The following is a 17562-nucleotide window of genomic DNA, read 5'->3' on the forward strand; positions in this document are numbered from 1 at the left end:
TAGGTTACAGCCTACCCCTTGTATACAGTATATCACTGTCAAGTATTCATGCTATTAATAACATCATGGAAGCCTGAAAATTATGAATGCTAAAGCCTGTGAAAGAAGGAATGACTTGTATTTTTAACAAAGCACATTAACGTAGCCCTCTAACTCAGACTGACCTGAACTTGCTTCTTTCTAGTTAAAGCCTAGCTACCTAATGGCTTCTACCACTGCATTTCCACAATATTTAGCAAATAAGAAGGCTCATTTGCTAACTAAGAAGCAGGACTACAAATTAATATTTCTGTGGATATTCGGATCTTTTGCTTAATCCAACTGGGAGGTTTTACCCTGAAAGGAAAGGATGGCCCTCCAACTCATCAAATGATATACAAAAGACAAAGTTAATTGTCTAGCAGCATTTATTTAATATTTTCACACCTGTATTCACAAGTTGGATCTGTATATTTCCTTTTTGTATATTTATGTTAAATGTAGATAATCGGTTTTTCCACTTATATAATTTTCTTATCTTTTTCATGCTCAGGAAGAGATTACATAATAGAAATTCCTTAAAATTTCAAAAGCATTTAACTATAAAAATATCTAGGTCAAGAATTATATTTCAAGGTAACCTGACAAGTTTTCAAGTCTAGTAGTTTTCTAATTCTTAAGTCAGCCATAATAATTTATATTCCCTCAAACTATGATCCACTGCTATGATCTGAATGTTTGTGCCCCCACAAATTCCTATGTTGAATCCTACTAGCCAAGGTAATGAATGGTATTGGCAAGTAGAGCCTGTGAGAGGTGATTAGGTCATAAGGGCAGAGCCCCCATGAACAGGATTAGTGCCCTATAAAAGAAGGCCCAGAGAGATCCCTTGCCCCTTCCACCCTGTAAGGCTCCTATGAGGAAGTGGTCCCTCACCAGACACTGAATCTGCCAACATCTTGATGGGGGCTTCCCAGCCTCCAGAACTATAAGAAATAAATTTCTGTTGTTTATAAGCCACCCACCCTATGGTATTTTGTTACAGCAGCCCAAACCAACTAAGACATCCATTTCACAGACTTTCATATTTCTCAATAAGCAACTATACAGTCTTATAATTTTCAGTACCCATACTAATGACAAAACTAAGTGGAGAAGCAGAAACCAACACAACAGCTTTTTAGAATCTGTTCTTCACATAACACCAAAGGAATGCTTACAAGGTGCTAGAGAAAAGTAAAGATAAATCAAAGAAGAAAAGATAAGAGTTTGCTGATCCCCTTCAGGCAATCCAACACTGACAGACAAGAAAGCGAGGGCAAATGGTATCCATGGAGATCTGGCAGCTACCTAGACAGCTTCTAAGAAGACAATCCTGACTTGCCAAAAGACTGTAAAAAATTCTGATTTGAAGTTAAAAAAGGAAAGCAAGCAAAAGGATTTTATTTTAAAGTTATAGCTCAGAAAACAATATGCTAACATGATTCTTCCCATTAGTGCTAAGTTTTCAGGCAGTTTTGAAGATTTATTAGAAAAGAGCTATTCAAACAATTCCTTAAAACTCCTTTTTTACTGTTCTACTACCTAGAATCAATCTGGCTGATGGATTCTCAGCACTTCAAATAAGAGATTTAGAAAGAATCTCCCCAAAGATTTCCCCCAAACACCACTTAGAAGACTTACACTCTCTCACTGTGCAGCTCTTGACAATGATGGCAGGAATAATGTGTCAAGATTATTAAGTTACATGTGAAAACATTGCCAAGGAACGAACTGAAGTTTACATCCCAATGTTACTGTTCTAAGTCCTACAGCCAATACACCTTGGACAATTACTACTCTGAATTATATCTGAACTTTGCCATTCAAACTTACCTTCCCATTGGACCAACCAGTTATCAGTTCATTCACTCCATCAGAATTAAGGTCAAAAGCATGAATGCTCATGGCATGATTTTTTGACTGAAAAAGAATTTTAATAATTAGCACAGAAGTCTCACAATAAGTATCAAGTGCCTGAATATCAAAGGCTAAATTATACTAACTTTAATTCTCCAGTATCGGGCTGTTTTGTCATAAACTCCAACTGTGCCATTGGAAAGGGCATAACCAAATCGACTGCCATACATGGGACAAAGAGAGGTGACTATCTGCAAAACAATCCACAAAAACACAACATCTTTCCATTAAGACTCAGTTTACTGTCAAGTACGGCTTTATAAGACTTCACACTCCTTGTTACAACTATGTTAAAATTAGATTTAAAAGCGCTTCCAATCCATTAGTGGGGAATGTATTCCTCTTCTCTACGATACATGTCATCTACTTCAGAGTTGTATAATCAGATTTAAATAAACTCACAGAGTTTGGTGTTTTAGAGCAACCTTATGTGGCAAGTTTCAGAAAATTATTTTTAAAAAACACATGAAAACTGAAGGACTAAGGAAGAAATGAGCTAACTACACAAGATCGAGAATATGCATATACAATAGATATTATATATGTTCACCCAAGAGGCTTTAATGATTATTACTTAACTTATAACATCCTACAGTCTCAATTTTTAAAAGACTTATAACAGTCCACAATTGAATATCTTACTTCATGTATACACTTTTCTTTCTATGATATAACTTGTTTGCTAGAGGTAAAAGAAAGAACACATAATCCTTTGAAAAGTAAAAACCCAGGCACATGGATTTGTGTAGTATATAACAATATACAGAATGCATATATGATACAGAAATATTTATAGGACTGTTCAAGGATTTGACATCCTTAAAAGGATAAAATTTTAGGTACTGAACAAAACTCGCCTTTAAAGTTAAAACCAAAGCTAAATGATATCCATGAACCTGCAGATCTACTTTCTAATTCTGCTCCTAATACAAGAGATATTAAGAAATAAATTGTATAAAGCAGAGAATAGTTATATAATTTCCTTTACACCTACAGCTTTTCTACAAAACCACCCACTTCACTTAACTATGAATACAAAGTGCTGTGTAGGATTCCAGAATTATTTAGCTCAAGGCATTCTTCTGACAATACTTCATACTGTTCAACTGCCAAATGAATCATGATTTTGCTGATCTTGGAAATGATATTTGAACTAGGAGCAAAACCTAACAAAGAGAACAGGAAAATGGCCCTGCAAATGAACGTTATGAAGTCCATATTTTCATAAATTTAGCCCCAGATTCCTGAGCTCCTTTACTGCTTCCTTAGTTCACCAATTTCTTCCTTTTGTGGACTAGAAGATCAACAAGTCCCCTCAAATCCCTAACTCTATTCCAGGTTCTTGTCCTCTTTTTCTAGGATTTAGGAGATGTTTCAAAGAATTCAGTCTCCTCAAATCTAATATTAACAAGCAATAAAAATCCAATAAAATCTGAATGATTCCCACCAAAGGAGAAAAGATTTACCACAAATTAGAATGAAAGGGATATGAGAATGCGGGACACAGCATCTATCAGCCAGGGATTCTCAAGTTGTTTTTTTGGTGGTGGGGGAGGTTGCAAACCCCTTTAAGAATGTAATGAAGGCTCTGGGCCCTCTCTTCAGAAAGCACATATAAGCACATACACACAAAACAGACTCCCGGGCCAGGCATGGTGGCTCATGCCTGTAATCCCAACACTTTGGGAGGCTAAGGCGGGTGGATCACCTGAGGTCAGGAGTTCAAGACCAGTCTGGCCAACATGACGAAACCCCATCTCTACAAAAAATACAAAAATTAGCTGGGCGTGGTGGCAGGTGCCTCTAATCCCAGCTACTCGGGAGGCTGAGGCAGGAGAATCACTTGAACCTGGGAGGCGGAGGTTGCAGTGAGCCAAGATCACGCCACTCACTCCAGCCTGGGCGACAAGAGCGAAACTCCATCTCAAAAAAAATAAAATAAAAAACAGACTCCCTGTATAGACATCCATCCTCAGACTGCTCCTTTTGGCACCCATTTCTCCTCTTCATTTCTTCTCTGTCCACAATTATCATCTTACATCATGATAACTGTGAATATATAAAAAGTACAGTAGGACTAAATAAAAACTGATGACTCTTGCTATAGGATAAATTAGTTAAAATCATTGATAATACTGTACATCAATGTGTAGGTTTTGCTTTTTGTCTCCTTTTATAGTTAGGGGAAAAGAAGTCTGACCTTCTTAGACAGCTTTTATGAGTGACATGAAGCAAGTAATTTAAAGACAAGTGGCCAAGGTCAGTTTTGAGACTAGTGCCCTCAAGCTTTTCTGATACAGACTCCTAAATACCACATAACTAAATTTTGCAGAATCCCACCATTCTGATCTCTAAGACTCTCTTTTACTGGTTTCTTTCTGTCCATTTACAACGTTCACAAGCTATTGCTCCTTTATCCTCTTCTTATTCCTTAATTAAGAATATCTTAGTTTTTTCTGTTTGAGTCTTGCCCAATCCTGGAAAACTAGCAGCAAATAAATATCCTAAGAATGCCAAAACCATAAAGGATACAGGTAATCTTTAGATACTGCTTTTTACTTTATTTTTGTCTTTATTTTCCTAACTCTTAACACTGTTACTTTTTAAAAATTTTATTTTTGAGACAGAGTCTTGTTCTGTTGCCCTGGGTGGAATGCAGTGGCGTGATCATAGCTCACTGTAGCCTCAAGCTCCTGGGCTCAAGGGATCCTCCTGCCTCAGTCTCCCAAGCAGCTGGGACTACAGATGTGTGCCATCACCTTCTGGCTAATATTTTTATATTTTTTGTAGAGATGGAGTCTTGTTATGTTGCCCAGGCGGGTCTCAAACTCCTGGCCTCAAGTGATCCTCCCACCTTGGCCTCCCAAAGCACTGGGATTACAGGTATGAGCCACTGCACCAGGCCTAAACATCACTTTTTAAAAATAAAGTTTAAACTCTTTAAGAAATATCTCAGGTTCAGTTACATGAGTGATTCTAATCACAAGTTCCATAATTTTTAAGTTTACCTATAGAAATGTGCCAAAGAAGTACTGAATTTGCAGGAAGAAAAAAATATAAACATCTCATTTATGTACTTCAGCCCTATTGAATACACATGATGAGGAGGAAGAGGCATAAAGCTTCAAATGCTGACCATGACACTTCATAGCCAAGACTATGTACAAGTAACTTAACAAAAATACAGGCGCGGTGGGTCACCCCGTAATCCCAGCACTTTGGGAGGTCAAGGTGGGCGGATCACTTGAGGTCAGGAGTTCAACACCAGCCTGGCCAACATGGTGAAACCCCGTCTCTACTAAAAACACAAAAATTACCCAGGCGTGGTGGTGTGTGCCTGTAGTCCCAGCTACTCAGGAGGCTGAGGCATGCGAATCACTTGAACTGGGAGGTGGAGCTTGCAGTAAGCCGAGATCGCACCACTGCACTCCAGCCTAGGCGACGGAGTAAAACTCTGCCTCAAAACAAACAAACAAACAAACAAAAAACCAGAACACCATTTTCCTCAACTATGGAAATAATAATAATTTATCTTCCTATTAGGGTTGTTGTAAGGATTCAATATGTCACTTCATATAAAGTACTTAGAGCACTACCTGGCATACGATAGGTACATAATAAATGACTGCCATTATTATTATTTGCATGTATTAACTCATTAAAAGAAATGCCTTTATGTATTCAACTATACTCAATATTTTTCTCTATTTAATCAGTCTTTTCAAAACATATCTTAATTAGGATTTTTATTGCTTTTCTTTCCATAACATACAGCTCTGTCTGACCACCCGCCCCCCCGAGTTTTTATCCTAAAACCACCTGGGTTGGGAGATGCCCCAGCACTCTCACTTGATGTTTCATCTGACAGTACTGATCTGTCTTGCTCAAGGTTACCGTAGTTCGAGGTGGAGCTTCTTACCTCTGTTTCTGTCATTTCTGCCACAATCTCATCTTCCTTAAAAACTCGGATATCAAAATCCTCAGATCCAACAAGAAGCTGAAGGGGAAATATCATACAGGTTTAGGTGAGTAAGTGCAAACAACAAAATTTCTGTAAACAAAACAAAAATTTGCACAATACTTTGCATGCTGCTTCTGCCACCCAAGATTGACAACCTCCTAATCGTTTGATGCTTAGAAATGCTCCCTCTAATGGGAGGATCAGCAGATTCAATCAATGAAGAAACAGGGGCTACTGCAGCTTTTATCCTGCCATGGGAGCTGCACATCTTGCCAGAATACGTTATTTCCCTGAGTACCTGAAAAGGCTCCCTGGATCAGCAACTTTCTCTGCCTACAGATGGAAGCCCTGTTCAAACACCAGAGTCCAGTGTCCATGGACAAGAGACGGACAAGTTGGTGTCCAACACAGCACGTCACACCTGCTGACTGCTCAAGAAGCTAATTTCTAGGGTAACCATAAGAGTAATTTCAAAGGCTAAAAGCCAATCTCTAAAACATTTAGATTCCTCAAAACAGTTGGCCAAAATTGAAAACTATATACTAATATGGTTTCAAAGCATCAGGAGCAATTCATAAGACCGTGAATATGACTGAAATCCCAACTCTTCTACCCTCTCTGCCCTCTCCTGTGTCTCTGAAACACCATGGCTTTGATCTTTGTATTTATTACACAAGCACAAGTGATTCATTGTTCAAAAGAGAAGAGAAAGACGAATGAGGCCAATTGGCTGATCATTTAGGCAACAGAGCACCAAAATCAGTTCTGTCAACACTAATGTCACTGTCATGGCAAAATTTATTTGGCTGAACACACAAGAGAGGTATCTCCTCCCCCACATACCTCTTTCTTTCCATCACCATCAAAGTCACACAAGGCCAAGGAATTAACATTGTCTCCAGTAACCTGAAAATAAAACCCCAAACCATTAGCATGCCATCGTTTCTCCATTTACTCCAAATATATTAGCTACATGAAGGAGAGGATTATACAAAACACGAATTAATGCTATTCGAATTATTCATATCCTTTTTTAATGCACAGAATTATAAATATTATTACTCAGTAGAGTTGGTGGTTAAAAAAGAAGAACATTAAAAGTAAAAATGCTTAAGGGTACCAAAAAGAATGTTTTCTTCTTCATACCGTCCAAAAGAGATCACTTCCTTCATGATTGAAACCTTGCAGAGCACAATTGCCACCAATAATCGCAAGAGGGGAAGAAATGTCTCCCAATGTCCCCAGCACAATTGCATTTGCCCCATCTGCTACCTAAGAAAAGTAAAAGGACACATTATCTTAGACACGATAATCTGCAGGCACACTGAAGGTAAGTTATATCCATATTTTTATTTGGATACCCAAATTCCTCTGTCATCATTTGTGAGAAGCCAGATGGTCTCCTGAGAGGGCAGCCAGGGCTGTCCACTGAGATCTAACCCTGTGGCTTCTGCAAGGATGAGCACAGATACAGGGTAAATCAGAGCCTTGGCTTTCACACTAAGCCACTACAAAACGCTGCTACAATACTCTGGGAGCTCTCTGGGACCACAAGTTCCAGAGGGCAAATTCTCCAGAGAATCAAGACTTACGCCTTTAAGCACCCAAACTTTGTAATTTATTTTAATCATTTTGGATGGAAATCTTTTTAATACTTGTAATCTACTTATTTACTACTCTTTTTAACTTTACTATTCTTTGTACTAAAAAATACAAAGAATAAAAAAACACCCATGGTCCCACCATCTAAAATAAATATCTTAGACTTCTTGAATAAATTATGTAAGTTAATTTATTTTTGAAAGACTCAAGGACATCTTTGTAAACGCTGTTTATGGTACAGGAAAATAATCGTTACTTATATAATCTTTAAGTGGGAAAACTATAAAGATTGGCTATATAGGAAAGAAAAGATTTCATAAGAAATTAAAACTGTTAAATGGCCAAAGAAATAATAAAGTTAAAAGGTAAACAATGAAGTGGGAAAAAACCCTTGCAATATATAAGACAAAAAGTTAATATAAAAAAAAGGTTAATAAAAGGCAAATTAATACAAAAATGGTAAACACCCCAACCAAAAAAATAAACAAACAGGACATATTAGAGATGAAATACACTCAACAAACATGAAAAATGTTCTTTCTCACAATATATCATTTTTCAGTTTTTGGATTAGCAATGAAAAAGAACAATAATATCCACTACTAGTTAGGGTGTAACGAAACAGGCACGATCATTATTGAGGGGGGTGTGGAAAATGGTAGTCTTTTTAGGGAGCAATTTACCAATGCCTATCGAAAATCTCATTTTTAAAAAAGTCTTTGACTAGGCAATCGTAAAGCTGAGTCCCTGTAATGTTAATTTATGTGTCAACTTGGCTAGGCCATGGTACTCAGATATTTGGTCAAACATTATTCTAGAGCTGCTGTCAGGGTATTTTTCAGACGACATTAACATTTAAATCAGTAGATTTTGAGTAAAGCAGATTATTATCCATAATGTGGGTGGACCTCACACATTATTTGGCCCACACATTAATTGGGCCAAATTTTGAGTAAATTGAGCAGATTTTGAGTAAAACAGATTATTATTCATAATGTGGGTGGGACTCACACATTAATTGGCCCACGCACATATGGATAATAATCTACTTTACTATTAAGTCCTTCAATACTTTCTATTAAGTACTTTCTATCAAGTACTGAAGGACTTAATAGAAAAAAGACTGACCTCCCCCAAGGAAGAAGGGATTCTACCAGCAGACAGCCTTTGTACTTGAGCTTCAACATCAATTATCTCCTAGATCTCCAGCCTGCTGGTCCACCACGCAGATTTTTGACTTGCCAGGCTCCACAACGGCATAAGCCAATTCCTGAAAATAAATATTTCCCCCTCTAATATGTACATATCCTATTGGTTCTGTTTCTCTGGAGAACCCTGACTAATACAGTCCTAAACTCAATTTCACTTCTGAACAAAAACAATGTGACCTTGAAATAGGCAAAGGGCAGAAAAAGTCCTAACCACTAAAGAAAAAATGTGATCAGCTGGACTTCACAAAAATGCAAAACTTTTGCTCATCAAAAGACACATGCCTAGTGGAACAAGCAACAGGCTGGGAGAAAATATTTATTATATATAAATCTGACAAAGAGTTTGTATCAAGTATATCCAAGAAATGTCTACAAATCAATAATAAAGAGACAAACTACCAATAAAAAATAGGCAAAAGACTTAAGACACTTCACAGAAGACACATAAACGGACAATAAGCACAAGAAAAGGTGCTCTGCATCAATGATTATCAGGGAAATGCAAAACGAAACCACAGTAAGATATCACTTCACACCTTCCAAAATGGCTAAAATTAAAGACTGGCAACAACAAATGTTGACAAAGGATGTGGAGCAACTGGAACTCTCCTACACTGCAGGCAGGAGTGTAAAGTGATACAACCACTTTGCAAAAACAGTTTGGCAGTGTCATAAAGTTCTTATAAACCATACAGCCCAGCAATTCCACTCTTGGGTATTTACCCAAGATAAACTAAAACATATATCCACAAAAAGTCTTATACAAAAAAGTCTTATTAAAAACAAGTCTTATACGAAAATGGTTGTTAAAAACTGAAACAATCCAAATGTCCGTCCACTTCTCTATCACCGAGAGAGTGGATAAACAAACCATAGTATATTCACATAATGGAATATACTATTTTTGTTACTTAGCAACAACAACAAAAGACTACTTTTATATGCAACAACATGGATAATTCTTGCAAGTATTATGTTAAGTGAAAGAAGCCAGACACTAAAGAATACATTCTGTATGATTCCATTTGTATGGAGTTCAACAATAGGAAAAGCTAATCTAAGCTGACAGAAGTCAGAACGGTGATTGTCTATGGGAGATAGAAATTGACTGGAATGGGGTACAACAATATTTTCTGAGGTGATGAAAATGTTCTCTATTTTTATTGGGGTATTGGTTATAGGGATCCAAACTCATTGAACTGTACACATAAGGTCCATGCATTTTCATGTATGTACATTTTACCTCAACAAAAAATAGACAAAGAAGAAAACCAGCCAAATGCAGTGGCTCACATCTATAATTATAACACTTTGGGAAGCTGAGGCAGGAAGACTGCTTTAGCCCAGGAGTTTGACACCAGCCTGGCCAACATAGTGAGACCCCATCTCTCTAAAAAATAAACAATTAGCTGGGCATGGTAGTACACACCTGTAGTCCCAGCTACTCAGAAGGCTGAGGTGGGAGAATTGCTTGAGCCCATGAGGTCAAGGCTGCAGTAAGCCATGATCATGCCACTGCACTCCAGCCTGGGTGACAGAGCAAGACTCTGTCTCAGAAAACAAAAACACAAAGAAAGAAAACCATCTGCATTTTCAGGAACTTATCCTCAGGAAATAATCAGGGAAGTGGCCAAAGAGATACAGTTATTACACTATGAACTGTAATAGAGAAACAATGGAAATAACATAAATGTTCAACAACATGGAACAGTTAAACAAATTATATTAACACAATGAAATACTATAGAACCAATAAGAATGACATAACGGGTATGTAGTAACTTCATATAAAGATGTTCACAACATATTATGGAAGGAAAGAGCCACACATAACAGCCAGGGAGTGGAATGTCCATTAACTGATAAATGGATAAATAAAATGTGGTATATACATACAATGGAATATTATTCAGCCATAAAAATGAATTACTGACACATGCTACAACATGGATCAACCTTGAAAATATTATGCTAAGAAAAAGAAGGCAGTCACAAATGATTACATATTATATAATTCCATTATTTATGAAATGTCTAGAATATGCAAACTTCTAGAGACAGAAAGTAGAAAACTGGTTGCCTAAGGTTAGGAGGTTAAAGAAAAATGGGGAGTGATACTAATGGGTATGGGTTTTCTTTTGGGGGTAATAAAAATGTTGAAAATTGAAGGTTGTACAGCTCTCTGGATACACTAAAAACCACTGAATTGTATACTTTTAAGTAGGTTAGTTGTACATGTGAATCATATCTTAATAAAGCTGCTATAGGGTAAAAACAAGTAAAAGGCTACGTGTATATATGATCCCATTTTACTACAAAATGTATTCATATATGCTTGGTAAAAAATCTGGATTCAAAAATTCAACAGTTAAGTGTTCTTTCTAGATGAAAAAATAGGTGTAATTTCTTTTACTTTTTACTTCCTTATCTTTTCTGTAATAAATATGAATTGCTTGGGTATTAAAGTTGCAGCAGCCTGTAGGTGGCAGGCTACAGTAAGGGCTTCTACAAACTATTGCACTAAACCTGAATGCAAGTCCACCAGGAGACCTGTCTACTGGCTTCCCAGCTCTTGGCTGAATCCTCAACAGGAGATCTTGACAGATGGTAGTATCACAGATATACCTCATAGAGATAAGCTCGAGTGTCACCAAGTGATTAGCAACCATAACCAAATAAATATGTTCCGAGTACATAAAGCAGATGTTAACAGCAAAATCTCCATGTTGTTTACCTATACTATAACAGTCATACAATAAACAGACCAAAATAAATGATCTGATCTCTTCTAAGCATACAAAATAGACATTAATGAGTAATGACAATTTTATGGTTATAAAGGTTATACTTGCCTCTCTGTAGAACAAATCCGAATTATTGTAGACATCATAAGCCAAAAGATTAGTCTGTGTCCCCACTAAAAGGGCATCATAGCCAAGCTCAGGGTTCAATACGCCTGCAGTCAGGCAGCTGACTGCCTGGTTAATGTTGAGAAGAGAAACATCAGATTCCAGGGGGCTCTGGAAGACCCTGGATGCACTGACATGCTGGTTCCGTGTATGAGGATTATGAATAAAAACCTGAAACAAAAATAACTAATTACATTCCTTTAAAATATAAAAAATTAGTATCATACATTTTTTTAAAAAAGAACCAGGTTATTAACACATCAACATTAACAAGAAGTTACTTTAATCTCCTATGAAACTTAAAACACTCGTACATAGTTCAATGCATGGACAACTTTCAGTCATTATGAAATCATGGAAATCCAGTGGTTCTTAGCCTTGTAAGGAACAAGGTAATGAACAAGATCTAGTCACTACTTACCAGGCCAGCTTACATGCTCCCCACCAGCAGGATGTCAAAGCACTCTTAGAAGCTAGCCTTTTCCTGATCAACCTAGAATAAGCTGCTACCACCTTCAATGTGATTGCCACCCACCAAGATGATCATGGAAAACAGAATAAACACTTCCTTTATTATCTTTCATCTGAACACCTAATGAATTCACTTCCTAGACCTTAAAATGGTCTGCTAGTTAGTAAACCTGTTTCACAAACTTAAACTGAGTCATGCAAATCAAGTATCTTGAAGGCTTTCACAGTTTATACCAGTGACATAGAACTAAGTAATTAGCCCAAAGATAATAAATTCAACAGTTTCAACTATCATAAATATAATCTGAGTGTCTGCATAAATTATTCAACTTTCCTAGACTTCACCTGTAAAAAGGAGGTTTGGACTATAAAATGCATTCTTAAGAGGGGCGAGATCACTCCCAGGACAGGTAAATGGGTTTGCGATGGGGAATCGTGTAGCCCTTCGCAGGACCACAGTACAAAAAGAGATATAAAGTATATCTGAGGTATCAGAGTTTCACTGGGGAAATTTTCATGGTCTAAAAAAGTTCCAAGGTGGGCAATATGACAAAAAAGGTTGGGGGGGATGAAAAACACTGGACTAGGGATCCCTCTAGCCCCTTCTAGTTCTAAAATTTGTAAAATTTACATGAGTATTTCATCTCTTTCACATAAATCCAAACAGACTTAATTTTAAATTAATACCTACCCAAGGCAGCCTATTCAACAAAAAATAATTTTCAAAAGAATTGACTAAAAACATAGAAAACATGTGCAGCCACTGAACACTGCCTTCATGTTCCGTTTGTGTAACACTTTATAACATGCTTTGGTCAATGTTAATTGCATTTGAACCTGACACCAACCCTTGATTTCCACATGAGGTCGGAAGAGTTAAGGCCCTTTGCCAAGGTCTTGAGACTGGTGACAGGGCTAAGACAAGAGCCTGGTGTGCTCCAGACCCTGTGCTCCAGCCACCACCACATCACACTTCCTTTTATAACAGTTCTGAACAAACCAATTCTTACAGAGTTTTCCAGAAATCCAATATGCTGAGAAAGAACAGGAGGGGAAATAGCTCACGGGCTCCATATTCATTCTTACTGGAATGGAAAGAGTTTGCAATTTTTATCAAGAGCAACAAGGGTCTCAGGAGTCAGACTCCCCGCCAGTTCCCTCCTGCTGTTCTCTGCACTCAGAGAGTCCACAGGGAGACAAGTCTGTCCCTTCAGGCAAGGAAAGAAAGCCAATCTCAGTCACATGACAAAAAGACCACTCCCAGGGCTTTCAAAGGACTTGCTGAAGTTCACACGTTTGTTCTAGCTGAGGAGGTGCTGCAAACAATATAAATTCAACTGACCCCTAAGCATTACCATGAGAGAAAAAACGTCCCCAGAGGAAAACTCTAATATTCACCCTGCAAGAGATTCCTTTTATTTATTTATATGCTTTTTGAGATGGAATCTTGCTCTATTGCCCAGGCTGGAGTACAGTGGTGCAATCTCAGCTCACTGCAACCTCTGCCTCCTGGGTCCCAGCGATTCTCCTGCCTCAGCCTCCCGAGTAGCTGGGATTATAGGGGTGCGCCACTACACCCAGCTAATTTTTGTATTTTTAGTAGGGACGGGTTTTAGTCGGCCAGACTGGTGTCGAACTCCTGACTTCAGTTGATCTGCCCATCTCGGCCTCCCAAAGTACTGGGATTGCAGGTGTTGAGCCACCATGCCCGGCCAGAGATTCCTTTTAGAAAAAAATCCTTGCTAAGGCCCAGAGTCAGCTGCATGTTCACAACAGGGTCCCAGCTGTAAGGATAAAGTCCTGTTTCTAGAGATGCAGGCTTCAACCCTAGCTGGAATGTTTTCATTGCTTTTAAGAGAATATATTCATGGCATTACTTGAGTCATAAAATACTACTAATTCTTTTTAAGGTCTCAAGATAAAAGATCAGGTCAGAACTTTTTAGATTTGTTTACAGAGCTGAACACAAAGTATCCATCCAATTACACAGGACAAGGGATCTCCTTTATTTTATTTATTATTATTATTAGGCCATTTTCGACAACAGCCCTACAATCAAGCGTTCCTGCCTTCCACTCCAGGTCACACTCTATCTAAGGGCTGCCCTAGGGACCTCTGCCCGATCTCCCTGCTTCTATTCCGACACCTACCTCCCTACATCCCGTCACAGAACATCTGTTCTCCACATACCAGCCAGTTAGCCTTCATCTAAAACATAAAGAAAATTCCAACACCCATTTTATCAAAATCCTCAGGGACTTCCTAACTTACTCAGTATAAAAACCAAGGTCTTTGCCATGGCCTACAGGTTCCTATATGATCTGGCTTGTGTCTACCTCATGACCACTCTCATTGCCTTCCAGCCCCTGCGGCTTCCTTGTGCTCCTGAAACACACCATACATATCTCCAGCTCAAGGCCCTTGCAGCTGCAGATCCCTCTGCCTCCAAGGCGCTTATCCCACAAATCTGCAGAGCTTGTTTCCTCAGTTCCTTCAAACATCTTATCAAATGTTATTAGAGGCCATCTGACCACCTGTCTAAAACAGCAAGCTCCCATCATACTGAATCCCTTATTCTTTTTCTCCTATGAAAACACTTGCATATTCGATTAACTGCCCGGTTCCCCTTCTCAAATATAAGCTCCAAGGGGGCAAAAATTTGTCTGTCACATTCTCCAATGCACCTGCAGAGCTAAGAAGACTGCCCAGCACATAGTAAGCCCTCAGATTAGGGGCTGAGTTAATACCAATGGGATATTTTCAGCCCATTTATATATCTGCTATGCACCTACAGCACAACCAACATGAAGTTGTTTTTGGCATTTGTCAGTGCTTTTTTTTTTTTTTTTTTTTTTTTTTTGAGACCGAGTATCACTCTGTCGCCCAGGCTGGACTGCAATGGCACGATCTTGGCTCCCTGAAACCTCCACCTCCTAGGTTCAAGTGATTCTCCTGCCTCAACCTCCCGAGTAGCTGGAATTATAGGCACCCACCACACCTGGCTAATTTTTGTATTTTTAGTAGAGACAGGGTTTCACCATGTTGGCCAGGTTGGTCTCGAACTCCTGACCTCAGGTGATCTGCCTGCCTCAGCCTCTCAAAGTGCTGGGATTACAGGCATGAGTCACTGCACCCAGCCTGTCAGTGACTTCTAACTGTAACAATAACTAACATCATGATGTGCCAGACCCCATATTAATAGCTTAACTCTGTTATACTACTTAATGAAAATGAAGGCTTATTTTTTACTTCCGTATCCCAAGGCATATAACATACAATATACATGGAAGTGTCCTAAAAACTACAAATTATTACACAAATCCTAGCTTATTAAATCCACACTGGATCAGAGAACATGCACTCTGACCACATTCCACACTTTCTAGTTGAGTGGCTCCAAGCACTGTGTCGAACCTCTCTGAACTGCAATTTCTAGTCAATAAAGTGAGAATCATAAAAAGAAAATAACAGGTGACAATTAGTGACCACTCCTATATGTCAAACACCTTACATGTATTAACTTTTTTAAAGCTCATGACCCCACGTATTAGGTACTATTATTATGTGCCTTGCCCAAGGTCATGAAATTAGCAGGCACTGGAGCCAAGAAACACCATACCTATGCCATGCTGCTGCTGTTGGCCTTGTAGCAACGACGCTGAGATGACTCATGTAATAAAGTTTTGTGCCTGTTATAAGTTATTAGCGTTGTCACTACATTCCATGTATTTTGGGCATGCCTCCGTCAAATACACAGGGCTCTGATTTGCCTTGTCTGTTAGCTTCTGGACTATAAGCTTTCTGAAAGTAGGGAGTCCTTTTACATCCGAGTCTCCAAAATCTATACAGAAGGTGTTCAGTAGAAGTCTGATGAATGTTAAATGATGTCTCTTTTATCTCTTTGACTCACACACCTTGCCCAGTAATCGCACATAGTAAACACCTAATACTTAGTGAATAAATTACGGGGAAAGAACTGAATGTACATGGGCAAGGATCAAAAGTGCAATTTGAATAAGTTAACTTTTGTATTGCATTCTTTTGTCGTTGTTGTTCGGTAAAGGACTGTGAGAGGCTGGGTGCAGTGGCTCACGCCTGTAATCCTAGCACTTTGGGAGGCCCAGGCGGATAAATCACCTGAGGTCAGGAGTTCGAGACCAGCCTGGCCAACATGGTGAAATCCTGTCTCTACTAAAAATACAAAAATTAGCCAGGCGTGGTGGCGGGCGCCTATAATCTCAGATACTCAGGAGGCTGAGGCAGGAGAATTTCATGAACCCAGGAGGCAGAGGCTGCAGTGACCCGAGATCGCGCCACTGCACTCCAGCCTGGGCGACAGGGCAAGACTCCGTTTCAAAAAAAAAAAGAAGCAGTGTGAGAGAGTCGGAGGAATTCCGACTTCCAAGTGACAAGCAGAGGGCCCTGGCTTGAATCTGGGGGTCGGTTATTACTGCTAACCCGAACCAAACCCCTTCTCTCAGGAGACGTCTCTTTTCTAAGCTCCCTATGTCCAGGGACCCCGACCTCGCCTGACACTAAGTGCCTGACGACAAGAAAACGTCAACTTCTCAGAAAAGCTCTTCCTCTAAGACCCCACCGTCCTCTGCAGGATGGAGCTACAAGGGGCTCGCCGACCGGTTGCCGGGCAACACGGGCTGGGGGCGGGGTCGGAGAGGGGGCGGGGTCCCAGGGCGTGGCCGGCGGAGGTCCTGTGGTTCCCTGGGGCCCGGGCTCCCTGCGGGTGGGAGCGGTTACCTTGCCCGCTTGGGTGGCGGCCGCCAGGCACGGGTGAGTCCCGTCGTAGCGCCCTATGGCCACCATTCGGGGGCTGATTTTGTGGCGCAGTTTCAGGGTGAACACAGGCAGCAGCATGATGGCGGCAGCTTAGGGGAGGAGGGCTGGAAGCTGGAGGCCAGCGCAGCGGAGCTGGCCTCACGCGCCCGGATGAGGAGTGCAGGGACACTACCTGCGCGGCCCCAGCCGCCGCAGATCGGACGCGAAACAGCCCGGGACGAACCCGTCCAGGTGCCGCCTGCTCCTCCTGCGGCTGCGCAGACCCGTCCGCTCCTTCTGCGGCTGTGCGGTGGAGCCTCGGCGCCTTTTGCGGCTGCGCAATGGAACCCCTGCTGGGCCGCGGATGCAGTTGTTTCCCACTGCAGTAATTTACTCCTGCGGGTTAAACTCCACTGAGCCTACATGCTCAGCCCAGAGCCTTCCCCTTCTAGCACCACATCCAAGCTGCACCCTGCAAACTTCACACAATGCTACCGCACTCCAGAGGGTCATTAATTCAAGAAGTATTTCTTGAGTGTCGGCTCTGTCCCTTGCTTTAGCCGTTGTGTGGAGGAAAACCATACCAATCCTCAGACTCATGTTCGGTCTAGAGCTCCTGGTAAGGCTCCCTATATATTTTTAAGTGCAAACCAGCAGAATTGAAAAGTGACCAACAAAATTTCCTTGAGGGCCTATT

General features: G+C 40.0%; 1 protein-coding gene across 3 annotated transcripts in view; it reads right to left on the reverse strand.

Moving 5' to 3' along the window:
- The window catches only part of BBS2 (Bardet-Biedl syndrome 2), a 36811-nt gene extending 19637 nt beyond the window's left edge, over nt 1-17174 (reverse strand). Inside the window, exons 1-7 of one of the 3 annotated variants that reach the window (XM_063654300.1) lie at nt 16848-17174; nt 11561-11792; nt 7046-7167; nt 6743-6805; nt 5858-5935; nt 2025-2129; nt 1855-1941 (exon numbers count right to left, since the gene is read on the reverse strand). In XM_063654300.1, coding sequence (XP_063510370.1) covers nt 1855-1941; nt 2025-2129; nt 5858-5935; nt 6743-6805; nt 7046-7167; nt 11561-11792; nt 16848-16964 — 804 coding nt within the window. In that variant the 5' untranslated portion in view covers nt 16965-17174. Of the gene's footprint in view, nt 1-1854; nt 1942-2024; nt 2130-5857; nt 5936-6742; nt 6806-7045; nt 7172-11560; nt 11793-16847 lie in introns of all 3 variants that reach the window. The other 2 variants (XM_054455227.2, XM_054455226.2) reach the window with 2 other exon arrangements.
- Between the last annotated feature and the right edge of the window lie 388 nt (nt 17175-17562).

The sequence above is a fragment of the Pongo pygmaeus genome, chromosome 18 (assembly GCF_028885625.2).
Source record: "Pongo pygmaeus isolate AG05252 chromosome 18, NHGRI_mPonPyg2-v2.0_pri, whole genome shotgun sequence".
NCBI classification, from domain to species: domain Eukaryota; kingdom Metazoa; phylum Chordata; class Mammalia; order Primates; family Hominidae; genus Pongo; species Pongo pygmaeus.